At 41.7% G+C, this 16,906-nt stretch overlaps 1 protein-coding gene across 5 annotated transcripts in view; it reads left to right on the forward strand.

The window, feature by feature from the left end:
• SUN3 (Sad1 and UNC84 domain containing 3) overlaps window positions 1–16,030 on the forward strand; it is a 54,051-nt gene extending 38,021 nt beyond the window's left edge. For 3 of the 5 annotated variants that reach the window (XM_081536368.1, XM_081536367.1, XM_081536369.1), the window contains 7 exons: window positions 2,264–2,304; window positions 3,843–4,014; window positions 5,303–5,387; window positions 7,921–8,036; window positions 9,807–9,974; window positions 14,628–14,720; window positions 15,724–16,030. In XM_081536368.1, coding sequence (XP_081392494.1) covers window positions 2,264–2,304; window positions 3,843–4,014; window positions 5,303–5,387; window positions 7,921–8,036; window positions 9,807–9,974; window positions 14,628–14,720; window positions 15,724–15,843 — 795 coding nt within the window. In that variant the 3' untranslated portion in view covers window positions 15,844–16,030. Of the gene's footprint in view, window positions 1–2,263; window positions 2,305–3,842; window positions 4,015–5,302; window positions 5,388–7,920; window positions 8,037–9,806; window positions 9,975–12,441; window positions 12,677–14,627; window positions 14,721–15,723 lie in introns of all 5 variants that reach the window. The other 2 variants (XR_014067410.1, XR_014067411.1) reach the window with 1 other exon arrangement.
• The last annotated feature ends 876 nt before the right edge of the window (window positions 16,031–16,906 follow it).

The raw sequence follows: 16,906 nt of genomic DNA on the forward strand, positions 1-16,906 counted from the left end.
CCGTGTTTTTAAGGGTAAAACAATGAAACAACAAGAAGCGAGGCTGTGGCCCTGCCCACAGCTGTTTCTTTGCTTTCCCTCCTTCACCCTGCCATTTCTCAGGAGGCTGCCAATTCTATACCCATTCAACTGACTGCAGATGCCCACCAGTCCTCCTTTAATGGACATGTTTAGGGTTGGGCGGCAGGTGCCTTGTTGGAGTTGCTGCGAAGTCTTAATGAAGGCTTTGGACGGCTGTCCTAACCTTCCATGGGGCTCTGCCCACCTGCCAGGAAGGAAGCCCTGGGAAAGTTCTTAGGAGACCCAGCACGTTCTTATCACAGGAGCCTCATGGAAGGGATGGATTACCAGCCATATGCAAAGCAGCCTCTGCCACATCTTTGAGGTTTTCTTTTTTCCCTGTGGACCGCTGTCAATTCTTGTCTTCCCCATTCCCTCCCACCCACACCCAATTCCGCTGTTACAATGTTAGGAACAAATGTAGGGCCACAGCTCAGAACTCCAGGAATTGAAGTCACATCCATCTTTCACATGTTTTCGTCCTTTTCCAGTCCTTGTTTTCTATTCACTTTCATTGCCTCACTTTTTTGTTGAATGACTTTTTATACTATGTTTGTTCCTAAAGTGGAAGCCACCTGAAGTCTTTTGGGAATGAGGCAAATGCTTTTAAAAATTAGGAAAATGTTAGCTTTCAAAGAACTCTCAAATTCATTTATCAGCAAATTAGTGAAGGCATATTTTCTATATGTTCTTTTAAGAGTAAAAGAAAAAAGTAGCAGAAATGCAAAACACTACTTCTAGTGAGAGGAAACCTATTTAAATAGCGACTGAAACAATGGAAATAACAATTTCTCCCTACCAAAAAAAAGCTCCGGACTCCACATCTCTACAAAGAAAAATATTGAGGAGAGCTGTAATAAATTGCTCACTAATGAGAACCTACTGTGTAGAACAGGGAAGTCCACTTAATGCTCTGTGGGGACCTAAATGGGAAGGAAATCCAAAAAAGAGGAGATGCGTGTATACAGGTAGCTGATTCACTTTGCTGTACAGCAGAAACTAACACAACATCATAAAGCAACGATAGTCCAATAAAAATTTTAAAAATGAAATTAAAATGCTCAGCAGAAAAAAAAAAGTGAGGTAGTTGTCTTCTGCGTGGTGCAGAGTGGCGTGGATAAGATGCCCCTTGTGCTTTTGACCCATTTTGGCAGCAAACTGATGGGAAGCCAGAGTCTCTGAAACATGAAAGCAGACTTGTCGGCTGAGAGGATGGGCCTTGTTTGTCAGATAACACATGGATGGTCCCTGTGGGGAAAGTGACCCCCCAGAAGCTATTTCATGGCCCGACCCCCAGAACCTGCCCGTGGGACCTATATTTGGAGAAAGAGTCTCTGCAGACGTAACTGGGGATCCTGAGATGAAGTCTTCTGGCGTCTCCCAGACAGGCTCTCAACCGCACTGACATGTGTTCTCATGAGAGACACACAGAGGAAAAGCACCAAGGGAGAAGGAACTGCGGGGACGAGGCAGAGGCCTGGGTGGTGCGGCCCCAGCCAGGAAGCCCAGGGCCGCCAGAAGGTGGAAGGAGCAAGAAACAGACTCTCTCTGGAGCCTCAGAGGAAAGTACGGCCCTGCCGACACCCTGCCTTTGGACTTTCGGCCTTCAGGCCTGTGAGATAATTCACTTCTGTCAGTTTAAACTGCTAGCTTTTCAGCCATTTCTGGGGGATCCAGGAACCCAAGTGGTAGGTGGAGCCTCCCACACAGAGGAGCTGGTGGGAGGAACCGGGGTGAGGGCGGGGCGCCGCAGCCTGAGCAGACCCTCGGTCCAGTGTCCCTGTGTGGACCTCCTCCACCGAGGCCGTGCACATTCTTGACATCAGTAGCATCATCAGCCTGGCTGGGGCACCACTTGTTCAAACACAAGGTGGTCCTTCTAAGACACCCTATCAGGGTTAGATAAGCATCAGTCATCCTCCTGATGTCATGGCTAATGGAATCCAGCAATCAGCTTCCTCAAGTAGAAAGGGGATGCTCCTCACTGTTTACAGGGACAAGCCTCAGGGCTGGATGCTTCTGCATCTCCTCTAAATATAACTCTTTGCAGGAAGATGCAGGTGTCTTAGAGACTGTCAGTCCTACTGGCCAGGTGTGTCTATCAAGGGTGGTCATGTGATTTCCTTCCCCTCTACAAATTGGAAAAATAACTCCACCTGAGTAGGCAGGATTTGGAATGATTTGGCTTTGCTTTATTTTTCAGGCCAGGCTTCGAATGCCAAAAGAGCAACTGGAACTTTTAAAGTGAGTGAGATGTTCTCATGTGTGTGACTTTCTGGCGTGTGTCCGAACACTGAAATGCTTTTGTAAAATTATAAAACTAATTTCTACGTCTGTGGATCCTTCTTGAAGGGAGCATACACTGGGAGGTGCTTTCAGTATTATTTATTATTTTTTTTAAATGGGATAAAATTAGAAAAATAGACCAGGGTTTATAAATACTTGGAATGGAGAATTATGAAGCCATTAAAATAATTTAAAAATATATTTGGTTATCTGAGAGGTGTAGTGGGACACAAAATTATTTTGTTATTTAATACAACTTTTTTGCATGGAATAAAAACTTTTACAAAAACTATTAACAGTTTTTATTTCTTCAGCAGTTTTGCATTTTCCAAATTGTGAACATAGATTGATTCATAAGTTTTTGTTTTTTTGTTTGTTGTTTTTAGTCACTCAGTCGTGTCTGACTCTGTGCAACCCCAGGGACTATAGCCCGTCAGGCTCCTCTGTCCATGGGATTTCCCAGGTAAGAATGCTAGGAACGAGTTGTCTCTTCCTTCTCCAGGGGATCTTCCCGACCTAAGGATTGAATCTGCATCCCCTGCATTGGCAGGCAGATTCTTTACCACTGAGCCATGAGGGAAGTCCATTTCATAAACTGGGGGGAAAGAAGTGGCTTCCCTGGTAAAGGGAAAGCCGGCAGTAAAGAATCTGCCTGCTAACGCAGGAGACACGAGTTCAATCCCTGGATGGAGAAGATCCCCTGGAGGAGGAAAGGATAACCCACTCTAGTATTCTTGCCTGGAAACTCCCATGGACAGAAGAGCCTAGCGGGCTACAGTCCATGGTCATAAAGAGTCAGGCACGACTTAGTGACTAAACACACACACACATACAATAAGTATTAATAGTACTTACATTTTTTCAACATAAAGAAATACCCATTGGTTTGACATTTTTTTATTCTCTCTACCGGTAACTTTCAAACTGTACGAGTAGCAGAGCCAATTCTTGGGAAGTAAAATCTTGCACCCTTGAGCTGGTGAAAGGCAGCTTCCCCACCCCCACCCCACTCCCCTAAGCCCCCACCCCTGGCCCCCTGAATCTTTCAGTCACTCGTCTCTAAAGCCTGACTCACAGAATTTCAGGGCTTGGTTGGATCCCCCTGCTCCGTACCCCACTCAAAGTGCAAGGTGTCCCGACCCTAAGCCAGTGAGAGGGGGATTTAGGGCACTGTGAAGTTGCCCAGCTCAAGTCAGCATGGCCTCGATCCCCGAGGGAGGAATTGGATGAGTGAAGTCCTTTGAGCCCCTCTTCCCTGCACAGAGCACAGCTCACGCCTGCGATGCCCTCAGGAGTGCTTCCCGAAATGTCTTTGTTCTTCTACACAGCAAAGTGCAGTTCTCTAGAAAAGGGGGCATCGCCTGGGCACCCCTCACTCAGGGTTCTCTCTTCTGCAGTGTTAAGCACCCCTTGGTTTTGCTGGCCCTGAAGCCCAGCATGGGGCTGGCAGGGAGTCCACTGCTTCCTCCTTTCACAGTGAAGGTCTCCATTCACAGGAAGGAGAGCCAGACTTTGGAAAACAACTTCCGGGAAATTCTCTTTTTAATTGAACAAATAGATATTCTGAAGGCATTACTTAGAGACATGCGGGATGGTCTGCACAATTACAGCTGGAATGCCGACGTAGACCCGGCTGAAGGCTGGAACCACACCGAGGTCATTGACGAGGTAAGTGAGCCTGGGAGGGAGGCAGGGGCGTGTCCACTTCCAGAAGGTGGACAACTTATGTGATGAGGAAATGTAATGATGACTGGGATGTATGGTCTGTCTTCTTTCTTCTTGAAAATTCGTTTTCTACATTAGCTTATAAAGTGAAGTGTTAGGTGTTCAGTCATGTCTGACTCTTGCGACCCCTTGGACTGCAACCCGCCAAACTCCTCTGTCCTTGGAATTCTCCAGGCAAGAATACTGGAGTGGGTTGCCGTTCCCCTCACCACAGGATCTTCCCGACCCAGGGATCGAACCTGGGTCTCCTACATTGCAGGCAAACTCTTTACCATCTGAGCCACCAGGGAAGCCCCTACTTTACTTTTACTAAAGCTCCCCCATAGAAGCACACTTTTTCATAATTGCTGTGTCACAGGGAAGATTTTGCATTGCAGTAAGATTGACTTTCCACCCAAATAAGTAACTGACTCTGTTTTATTTTGCAGTGAAAAAAAAAAAGACTGCTTATTCACAAATGGCAGTCTCTGAAAGTTTATACACAAATACTTTAATAGTAAAATATTTTTATTCAGGGACCTAACGCTAGTGTATCTGACCTAATGAGCACCAGATCAGGCAATATTGTGATGAAAACCAAGAGCTTGGTTTTACTTCTTCTCCTTCTGTTAGCACTTGCTTCGTTTCTTTTTCCTGAGATTCTGTTTTTTGAAACACACATAATGCTGACACTGACCATCACTGCCTCCAAGACCCCATCCTCATGGCCCTGGGACAAAGTGCTTTATCATTTAGAACTCAAGCCGTTACATTCTCTCAGGATGCTTGCTTTCTTAGACTCAGAACATCCTTTATAACCCAATATTGATTTAAAAGATGAATAATTTCTAACACAAGCAATCGAATGCTCTGTGTAAACTGCCTCAATTCCCAAACACCCACAGAATGTTCTAGTCTTTATTACTAAGCAGGACGCTGAAAGGGGGACCCAGCAGGTTTCACACACAACCTCACTGGACTATTCCACTGTGTGAGCATTTTGGGGTGCTCGTCAGGCGACTGACATCCAGCCTTCCTCCATGACCTTGGAGAATGGCCCAACACCTCTCAGCTTCCTGATACCTCAGCTGCCTGTGAAACACGGATCCCACTGATCTGCGGAGGTGAGAGGAAGAACCTGTGTGTGTTTGGCAGGTTATCAAACGTAGGTCTGAATCAATATAGTAAATTGTCAAGACTCAAGAAGTTGATGGAGATTGTTAACAGGAAACTCTGTTTACAATTTGTATAGGAAATGTCCAACTTGGTGAATTACATACTGAAAAAGCTGAGAGAAGATCAAGTCCAGATGGCTGATTATGCCCTTAAGTCAGCAGGTGAGTAAAGAAATGTTAAGCTTGGTGTAAAAAGTCAGGACTTCAGAACTATTTCTGTTCACTAGCGTCTGTGAAGAGGACCACAGAGAAAGCCTGCCTGCCACAGCAAGTTTGGGTATGCATCACAAACTTCGTTACAGTTTGTCTTCTATATACAAAAATGACTACTGATGACTAGTCTCAATGCACCATTAGTGATTAAGTGATAGTGTCTCAAGACTGTATGTAATGTCCTTTTTTAAAAAAAAAATTTATTTTTTTGGTCTGCCTGGGTCTTTGCTGCTGTGCCAAGTTTTCTCTAATTGCGGTGAGCGGGGACTACTCTGTTGCGGTGTGTGGGCTTCTCATTCCGATGGCTTCTCTTGTTGAGGAGCACAGGCTCCAGGCCTGTGGGCTTCCGTAGTTGCAGCACGTGGGCTCAGTGATTGCAGCACGTGCACTTCTGTAGTTGCAGCAGGTGCGCTTCCGTAGTTGCAGCACATGCACTTCAGTGATTGCAGTACGTGGGCTCAGTAGTTGTGGGGTACAGGCTTAGTTGCTCCATGACTTGCTAACCTGGACCCCTGCCTTAGGAGTGCCACTGGACTGCCAGGGAAGTCCCCGATGGGGTTTTAATACATGTAGATGTGACAAGTCTTGAGGGAAGGTCAATAGGTGAGGTTAAAGTGACCTCTATGGTTATAAAATTTTGAATTTTACACAAATTGGTCAGATATTAACTGTAAATTGACTTTGAAAAGTTAGTTATGTGTATTAATATTGCCAGAGCAATCACTAAAAAGAACACAAAGTATCTATAGAGGGAACCTACCTCAAGATTATAGAGGCATCTATGACAAGCCCATAGCTAACAAAGTACTCAGTGTGAAAAGCTGAACGCTTTTCCTCTAAGATTGCAATCTGGACAAGGATGCCCACTCTCACCACTTTTGTTCAGCATCGTACTGGAAATCCCAGCCATAGCAATCAGAGAGCAAAAGGAGTAAAAGGCAGCCAAATGGGAGAAAAAGAAGTAAAACTATCACATTTGCAAATGACACTATACCATATATAGCCATAAAGACTCTGCCAAATAATTATTATTTACATAGAGATTTACATAGCGAATCATCAAAACTCTATTAGAACTAATAAGTAAAATTAGTAAGTTCAACTGTATATATTTCATTTTTAAATGCTCATGATCAGAAATGGGGAAAAGAAAATTTAAAAACAGTCCTATTCACAATGACAGTGAAAGACATGAAATTCTTGGGTATAAATTTAATAAAATTTTCATAGGATCTGTGTGCTAAAAACTCGACAGATGAACAAACAAAACCGACAAATGGAAGAAATAACAGAAGACCTAAATACTGGACAGATCTTCCATGTTTGTGGATTAAAAGTTTCAATACTTTTAAGATGGCAATTCTAACTAGTTGGTTGATTCAATACAATCCCAATCAAAATCCCAGCACAATTGTTTGTAGAAGTCTACGAACTCTTTCTAAAACAGTTTCTGAAGCAGTTTTGAAAGAAGAACAAATTTGGAGGACTCACTGATGTTAAGCTACAATATTATAAAGCTACAATGATGAGAGTGTGAAATCAATGGAACATAATAGAAAGTCCAGAAATAATCCCACACTAATTAACTTTTGACAGTGGGGAAAAAGCAAGTTGATGGTCCTCAAAGAGTTGGACATACAGTTCCAAAAGGAAAAGAATGGATAATTTGGGCTTCATCCAAATTTAAAACTTCTGCTTGGCAAGAAGACATTGAAAAGAATGAAAAGACAACTCATGGGCTGATAGACAGTATTACAAACCACATATAGGACAAAGGACTTTTATCCAGAATTTATAAACACTCTCAAACTTCACTATTGCAAATCCTGCCTTCTCATAAAAAGCACTGGTGATTTGATATTCACTCATACTTGTGTTTTTTTAATGCTGTATTTTAATACCCAGATGGAATTTAAGGAAGTGATTTGCATTTTATTTCTTATGTATAAAACATCTTTCACCTCTAAAATGAAGTAATTTGAAGGGATAATATTTGATGAGTATATTTTATATTTCTTTGATTAAAATTAAAGCTCAATGAATCTGAAGAAATGCTATTATAAATATAACTTGTTAGTATATTTATGACACTGTTGGTTTTTCTGCTTTTGTTTTTGAGTGAATCGGGCTTATTTATCACACAAGCTGTTAAAATGTGGGGATCCATATGTTTCTTTAGGTAATAAACACAATCCACCTAATAGTTCCATGTCTAAATCAATGGATCCAGATTTCATTTTTTTATCATAATGTCAGTTTCAGAAATTTTGTGAAACCATAGAACAAACATGATTTTCTCAAAGTGACAAGATTTCAGTGGTAATGAAAGCTGAAAATCATACTTTTACCACCAATTTCCTGGTATGAGTTTTACCTCATTTGTAAGTTGCCCAGTAATAGTTTTCCAACAACATTAAAATATAAATGGTGTTTTGAATTGTGTGATTTTTTTTTTATTTTAAAAATTATTTTATCATATCAGGAGCCTCTGTTATTGAAGCTGGGACCTCAGAAAGTTACAAAAATAATAAAGCAAAATTGTACTGGCATGGGATTGGCTTCTTAAATTATGAAATGCCTCCAGACATCATTCTCCAGGTAAAAGTTAGATTAAAAATAACCTGTTTATATTTTAGGATCTTGTTCCTATTATTTATAATGAAAATATTAATGTCTGAAAGAGACGCAGCTCTGAACTTGTCAGAGAACCTGAAACCATCTCCTTGCATTTTTATAGTGATCAAAATACATTATTTCTTATTTTATGGGCAGAAAACTATGATTAGCTAATTGATTATTATTTTAGGATCAGTGAACTAGACTATGTACTTCTCAAATAGGACACACATTCCATATCTTCTCTTAAAGCTGATTCAGTAGTCTTCCTTTCCACCAAAAACTTTAGTCACTTGACTAATATTTGTTGAAGGTGCATGACCCCTGAATGCAAGTACTGTACTTTGTGCTATTCAGGTCAACACATTTTTATAAAGTCCAATTTTAACAGCAGAAATTTCCAAGTAAGATTTTCACTAACATTTCAGTTCAATTCAAAAGGCACTTGATACCAACTGACAGTAGAGCTCATAACCATAATTACACACCTGAATTTATTTCTAATTTAGAAATACCTTCGGGGGCAAACCTATAAATCTCAGTCCAGAGTACAGTCTAGATCTAGAAAATGGTGGACATCATTTTTCTTCCTTAGCACCAGTGCCAGCATCACTGTCACCACCATTATCATCTCTGTTATCTCTATTATCATCATCACCCATCACCACCACCATCACCACTATTATCACCACTATCACCTACCATCACCAACCATCATCATCACCCATTACCACCACCATCACCACTACTATTATCACCACTATCACCTACCATCACCACCATCACCAACACCATCATCACCAACCATCACCATCACCATCATCACCCACCACCACCACCATCACCATCATCCACCATCACCACCACCATCACCACTATTATTATCACCACTATCACCTACCATCACCACCATCACCAGCACCATCATCACCAACCATCACCATCACCATCATCCACCATCACCACCACCATCACCACTATCATCTACCACCACCACCATCACCATCATCCACCATCACCACCAACATCACCACTACTATTATCACCACTATCACCTACCATCACCACCAGCACCAGCACCATCATCACCAACCATCACCATCACCATCATCCACCATCACCACCACCATCACCACTACTATTATCACCACTATTACCTACCATCACCACCATCACCAGCACCATCATCACCAACCATCACCATCACCATCATCACCCATCACCATCACCATCACCACTACTATTATCATCACTATCACCTACCATCACCACCATCACCAGCACCATTATTACCAACCACCACCATCATCATCATCACCCGTCACCACCACCATCACCATCACTAGTACCACCATCACCACCATCATCACCACCACCATCACCACCATCACAGTAACCATCATCACCATCACCTGCCGTCATTGCCACCACCATAATTGCCACCACCCTCTTCATTACCACCACCAGCACTATCTTCACCAGTGCTATCACCACTCATACCAACCAGCTGCATCTAGCAGCTTACAGTCTTAATTAGAGCAACAAAAGAAAACATACGCATGAAATAAAGGTTCTGATTGACATCAGCACACCCATGGGAATCTGGTAGCTTTCCTGTTTGATGCATCTCACATAGTGCCTTCATATTACAGGCATAAGCAAGATCTATAGTCAGTAGTGATTAGCTAGCCAACGTTGTAGGAGTGGATTTATATAAGCAAGTAAGGGATTAATGCAGTGCTTTCTTTCCAGCCGGATGTCTACCCTGGGAAGTGCTGGGCCTTTCCAGGTTCCCAGGGTCATGCCCTAATCAAGCTTGCCAGGAAGATCACACCAACTGCTGTTACCATGGAGCACATCTCAGAGAAGGTGTCCCCCTCAGGAAACATCTCCAGCGCACCCAAGGAATTTTCTGTCTATGTGAGAAGCTGTCTAAATCTTCCTTCAGAAGGGTTATAGGAGGTGATCAGCTAGGAATTGGGAGCCGAGGTCTCATCTGAACTGTGCAGCTAAATATTTCTATCACTGTGTATTACTTCCAATATCTCAGCTTTGTCATCTACAAAGTGACAGGGTTGGACCAGATGATTGCTATTACTTAATGCTATTTTTAAAAATTTTATCCAAGTTATATGTGTACAATTCCCATAGATGATAATAAAACATGATTTTCCCTTGTCCCACTTCTCCCACCAATTTTTACTCCCTGGAAGCTTTTACTTGCCAGAGTTTGAGCTGCTCATGTGGTTACTGCCTTCGTATTTGCTTTTACTGTTATTCCTTGATTTTTCAGTGTTGATTATTACTATTGACTTCCTTGAATGGAAAATAGAGATTAGTTCTCTTCCATGCCTCTCCCAATTCTCCCAAAATGTTTATGTCTTAACTTAAAATAAAAACAGGTTTATTGAGATATAATTCACACATCAGCAATTCAGTCAGGTAAAGTGTACACTTAGTAACTTTTGGTATAGTCACAGAGTTGTGTAACCATGATCATGATCAATTTTAGAGTATTTTTACTATTCTCCAGAGAAACCCTGCACCCCTTAGCTGTCACTTCTCATCCCTCACCTCACTGGCCCAGCCACTGACAACCACTAATGTATTTTGTATCTATAGATTTGCCTCTTGCAGCTGTTGTTGTTTAGTCACTAAGTCATGTCCAACCCTTTGCGACCCTTTGGACTACAGCCTGCCAGGCTTCTCTGTCCATTGGATTTTCCAGGCAAGAATACTGCTCCAATACGGGTTGCCATTTCCTTCTCCAGGGTATCTTCCCAATCCAGGGATAGATCCCACATTTTCTGCTTAGCAGGCAGATTCTTTACCACTGAGCCACCTGGGAAGCCCTATTTTGGATAGTTCCTATAAAATGGAATCATATTATATGTGAATGGTTTTTTGTGAATGGCTCATTTCACTCAGCATAATGTTTTCAAGGTCTATGTATGCTAAAATGTGTCAATGTTTCATTTTTAATTGCTGAGCAATATTTTATTATATGGATAGACCCCTTTTTATTTATCCATTCAGCAGTTGCTGGACATCTGAGTGGATCCCACTCTTTTGACTGTTGTGAAAGATGAATAATGCTGCTGCGAGGCCCTGTGTACAAAGTTTTCTGTGGACCTCAGTTTTCATTTCTCTTGGGTTTGTGCCTCAGAGCAGAGTTTCTAGATCACATGATAAATCCGTGTTTCATGTGTGAGACACTGCCAGGTGGTATATCTCAGCTTCAATACACATCCAATGTGTTCATTGTGACTCTGTAAACAATATTGCTCTTAACTGAGTCATACAATGCCCTTGAATACACTTTCTTTTTTAAAACCTTTTTATTTTTTTATTTTATTATTTTTTTAAAAACCTTTTTATTTTGTGTTGGGGTATAGCCTGTTAATAATGTAATAGTTTCAAGTGAGCAGCAAAGGGACTCAGCTGTTACATACACACGTATCCATTATCCTCATACTCCCCTCCCAACCAGGCTGCCACATAACAATGAGCAGAGTTCTATGTGCTCTACAGTAGATCCTTGTTAGTTATTCACTTTAAATATATCAGTGTGTACGTATCCATCCCAAACTCCATAACTATCCCTTCCCCGCATCCTTCCCAGGGATCAAACCCACGTCCCCTGCACTGCAACGCAAACTCTTCACCACTAGACCACCAGGGAAGTTCCTTTACTTTTTAAAGATATCCCTCGGGAGCACTCTGCTCACATCTCTTCCAACCTGGTGCCTGGTCAGGCCTGATGCACAACTGTTATCAGGGGATTTCAGCTCCACTCTGAGGATTTGACTTGTTTTAAATCTATTGTTTTAAAAATGTTTTTAATCTTATGTTTCTTCTTTGGTTTTCTGTTTTACTCTTTGGAATATCTAATCAACTTATATTTTAAACCTTATGCTGAATTTTTAAATTCTGCTGTCATGATTATTCTAAGATATTTTTTGCAAATGCTCCCTTTTCTAGAATCTAAATATCTTCCTCTGTGGTTGCAATACCTTCCCTCCAACCTCTGAAGATATGAGCAGATGTAATTTTGTCCCATGTTTTCAGCTCCTTCACATACTCCCAAGTACCTCCCTTGCTATTTATAATATGGGCTCCATCTTCCTTGTTAAGGGCTTTCCTCGTGTGTTTGGTGATGCTTGTCTGTCTCACTTAAGAGCTGAACAGTCAAAAGCTGGCTTTTTCTGCACACATTATGGGCAAGTTGACAGCGAGCTTCACAGCTCGATGGTCTGGTTGGAGACCCCAGAGTGTGGTTTCTAGGAGGTTGACCCCAGGAATCCTACAACCTTGTGCCCGGGGGTTTTCAGCTCAGCCGACACCTATCATTCATGATAAGATCTACCTTCCCCTCTTATTTCTGCAGGATGCTCTTGAGGTCAGTTGTCCTGGAGGTGGGAAGAAAAAGACAATTCTTTTCTGGACCAGGACAGGAGTGATGGCTAGGCTTTAACTGCTCCTTAAAAAGACCATCAGAGGAACTTCCCTGATAGTACAGTGGATGGGAATCTGCCTGCCAATGCTGAGGACACAGGTTCAATCTTCCCACTGGTCTGGGAAGATTCCACTTGCCGAGGGCAACTAAAGCCCACACACCACAGGTACTGAGCCCGCGCACTACAACTACTGAAGCCTGTGTGCCTAGAGTCTGTGCCCCGCAACCAGAGACGCCGCGGCCCTGAGCAGCCCGTGCGCAGAAACTCGCGAGTCGCTCCCGCTCACCGCAACGAGAGAAAGCTCGCACACAGCGAAGACCCAGTGCGATGAAAAATTAATTAATCAATTTAAAAAAAGATCGCCAGCCCACCCTCAGATGAAGGGACTCCGAGCTTCATGCTTGGCCTCCACACTGTGGCCCCACCTCTGGCCCTTTCTGAGCCCAGAGTCAGCAGCAGCACCAGCATACTGCCGGTTGCCCCCTGCAGCCGGAGTGACTTAAGTTTCCTCTAGGCCAGGGCACCAGCTACCATTTGGCCGTCTCCAGATGTTTCTCTCTTAGGGTCTGCTCCCGTGTTTTCCTCAGACACTTATGCCTTACTCCATCCCCTCGGCGTTCCTCTCTGAAGGGGGCTCAGAGTTAAACATGGTGCTCAGCCTGCCTTGTGTGTTGTTGGAACACCTTTAGATGCTGTGGTCCTAGAGTTATAAAACAGAGACTACTGTTGTTTGATGCGAGCCTGCTGCCACCCACAATCAGTGTCTACAGACAGTTATAGTTGAGTTATACTGGATTGGAGCAGATCAAACCCTGTCTCAGAAAAGTGCACACAATTGCTCATTGGAGATGAATTATGAGTGAATCCTTCAGGCAAGAATCCTTTAAGAAATAGACCATATTTTAAAAATGGAAAAAAATCCTTTTAGTAAGACAAAATACTTCTCATTATTTTTCTCAATATTAGCACACTTATGAACTAAGTGAAATTAAAACAGGATCATACAGAAGGTTCGAAATAAAACTAGCATGCCTCCCTGAACAGCCTAAAGGAACTATATGAGATGATATATATATATATGTCAAATAGGAAACATGTACGTTTATATATGTCAATATATAGATGAAAAGTATATATAACTGTGGGGGCATTATTTAATCCTGATGTATCCAATTCTTTTATTTATCCATTTATTTTTGACTGCGCTGGGTCGTCACGCGTGTGGGCTTTCTCTAGTTGCAATAAGCAGGAGCTACTCTCTGTTGCAGACAGTGGGCTCTAGGCTCGCGGGCTTGACTAGCTGTGCACATAGGCTTGGTAGTTGCGGCCCGCAAGCTCTAGAGCGAGGGCCCGATAGTTGTGGCCCACAGGCCTAGTTGCCCTGTGACATGTGGGGTCTTCTCAGATCAGGAATCAAACCCGCATCCCCTGCATTGGCAGGCAGGTTCTTAACCACTGGATAACGGGAAGTCCCAATTCTTTTACAAAATTGACTTATAGTTTAAACATTACGATTTTCATTACAAAATGATTGAACTCGTGAACCTTTATTTTTTGTTGTGGTGCTATGATACTAACCATAAACTTTAGATTTACAAGATAAATTAATTTCCACTGGTGTGCTCTCTCTCCTCAAAAATCTTCAGTTTTAAAGGGTAGAGAAGGAAGGTCAAAAGCACAAGGGAAATTGCATACACACATCAACAAAAGCTTACTTTTTGGATGGAGCTATTTATGTGATCAAAGTTCAGCAAATTGGTGAAGTTTGACACATTTTAGGTGGATGTGGGGGCTCAGTTTTTGGTTTATTTTACCCAAAGCATAGTAAATACAGTCAGGAGGTCAAAGTCAATGCTGACATGTGCTGTCATCTATCTCTTCATCCTGTCTGTCTCTGTCTCTCCATCTTAGTCTGTTCAGCCCTTTGATCAGACTGGTTTTTGCCTCACAACCCTCCCCCCATGCACACCCAGTCCTGACATACAGCACAGCAGTGTGTCCCTGGAGGACACCTAAAGATGTCTGGGGAATTGTTACTTAAACAGACAATTGACTCCGTTTATTTTAACTGAACGCACTTTCATTACAACCTCCGTGTCTGCTGCTTTCTTTACAGGGCATCTTGAAACAATGTGAAGGAGAAGAAATTTTTCTAGGTCAGTTTGTATATAACAAAACAGGAACCACCGTTCAAACATTTGCACTCCAGGTAATGAGAGCCTTGGGAAAAGGTGCGGTATCTGCAGCTCCATAGGAGAGATTTGTGGGGTTGCTTGATGTAAAGTGGTGTGTGAGAATAATTGTGACAAAAGTGTGAGATAAGCAAGCCTTCTCTGAATTCCAGTTCTTAGCTCCAATCATGTTCATAAGTTTTAATGCAAAAAAATAGGCAAATATAATACAAAAGTTGTTTCCAAGACAAATTTTTTTATTATTTGCTATTACTTTTATACACACACACACACACACACACACACACACACACACACCCATCCTCAGTCCTTATTTATCAGATTCCCTTGATAGTATTTAATCTGACAGTCACTATCTTCTTCCTCGGGTAGAGGGGGTGGGGATGATGGTACAAAAAGAGATGATTGGAGGCAGAGAGGAACTCAGAGAGAATAAATATTTGATACCAGATAATAAAAACTTCTTAGCCTGACTCAAAGGGGAAAGAATAGCAATTGGTAACTTATAAATCCCTAAAAGTCATTAAGGCATAAGAAATGAATTTCTTTAGTTCTCATTAGTCGCAGGAACTAATGAAAAGATGTAGAAAGCATCTCAAGCCATGTAAACACAAGTGTGTTACACTTCTTGGCCAATGGTGAGAAAATCTAAGCTGAAAACAATTTATGTGTCAGAAATGAATGCCCTTACAGAGTTTCACATTCAACTGTATATCCACGTCTCTCCCTCCCCCTCTCCCTGGAGCAGCCAATCAGGAGCACCAAGGAGGCACGAGAAGGCAGTGAGAGGTCCCTGGTGTCTAGACCACCATGCTATCTGCCTTCCCTGTGTTTGCCTTTTTATCAGCTCTTTCCTTACGGTAGACCAGGATGTCATTCATTAGACTGGTGCTTGAAAGTACTTGAGTTAAGAAGGAAAGAAAGTGTTCTAATTTTTTTTATTGTATCAGCATTACTTGAGATTCTTTGAGATAGTTCATTTGATAAGACATTAATTTTAATCTTTTCTATTTTTTTCAGCATGAAGTTCCTGAGTTCTTATTATGTGTGAAACTTAAAATTCTCAGCAATTGGGGACATCCAAATTATACTTGTTTATATAGATTCAGGGTTCATGGCACCCCACGAGATGACAGCTAAAAGAACTGGTGCAGACGGCCATGATCACAAGTTCAAAATACTCAAGTACTCCAATTCCCTTTGATTATATCACATCCATAGGAATCAAAAATCAGAAGTGGGAGAGAAACCTTAAAGTGGTTCTTACTGCAGTAAAAAGTGAATGAATTTTACTATTAAAAATATGACAATAAATTCAATCTCTGTATTAGTGTGGCTTCTGAGGATGTATCATGTTGTTGAAGCACTGAAAAATGAGTTCGCATTTAGAAGAAGATGGTAATTCTCAACACTCTTTCTCACAATAGCATATTTGCTTTCATTTATTAATTCATCCATACCAGGCATGGATATCTGCTGTTACCACTATTATTTAACACTGATCTGGACACACTCTGTAATTAGAGAAGCTAAAGAAATTAGAGGTAAAGTTTAGGAAGGCCAACCATAATTCATTTGCAGATGACTTGATGAATTCCTTCAAAAGCAATAAAATCAATGAAAAAATACATTATAAACAAAGATGGATACAAAATTATCATATATAAATCAAAATCACAAATATAAACCACAACCAGTAAGAGGATATAATTTACAAAAGCCTCAATGGAAATTTTAAAAAAATCAAATAAAAGAATTAAACTGTATGAACAGCCAATAAAACAGCAGTGGATAATGCAAAGACCTAAAAAAATGGAAAGACATAACCTGTCTATGGATACAAAACCTTCACTGTCAAGAAGTTGATTCTGTCTAAATTGATCCACAAATTCAGTTAAATCTTAATTAAAACCCAGAAAAAAAATTATGGTATTTTGGCCATATGTGAGGGCTTGTGGACTGCCTCAAATAGTGACAGGATTTCAGAGGCCTGTTTAATATCTTTATTGTTTGAGGTGAGAAGCCACTTTTCTTTCCAGATTACCTGGTGAACGTGCCCCACGGAGAATGCATAGCTGGAGCCTGTGTGTATATTGCCCAGGAGCTGCACTCTTGTCAGAGCAGTGATTTCTACCTTCTGAGCTGAGCTCCCTGGGTGCAGGGCTTTTGCTTTAATAATCCCTTTAAGTGTTACCACTGCATA

Source organism: Giraffa tippelskirchi, chromosome 10, assembly GCF_054371585.1.
Source record: "Giraffa tippelskirchi isolate mGirTip1 chromosome 10, T2T-mGirTip1v1.2.pri, whole genome shotgun sequence".
Taxonomy (NCBI): Eukaryota; Metazoa; Chordata; class Mammalia; order Artiodactyla; family Giraffidae; genus Giraffa; species Giraffa tippelskirchi.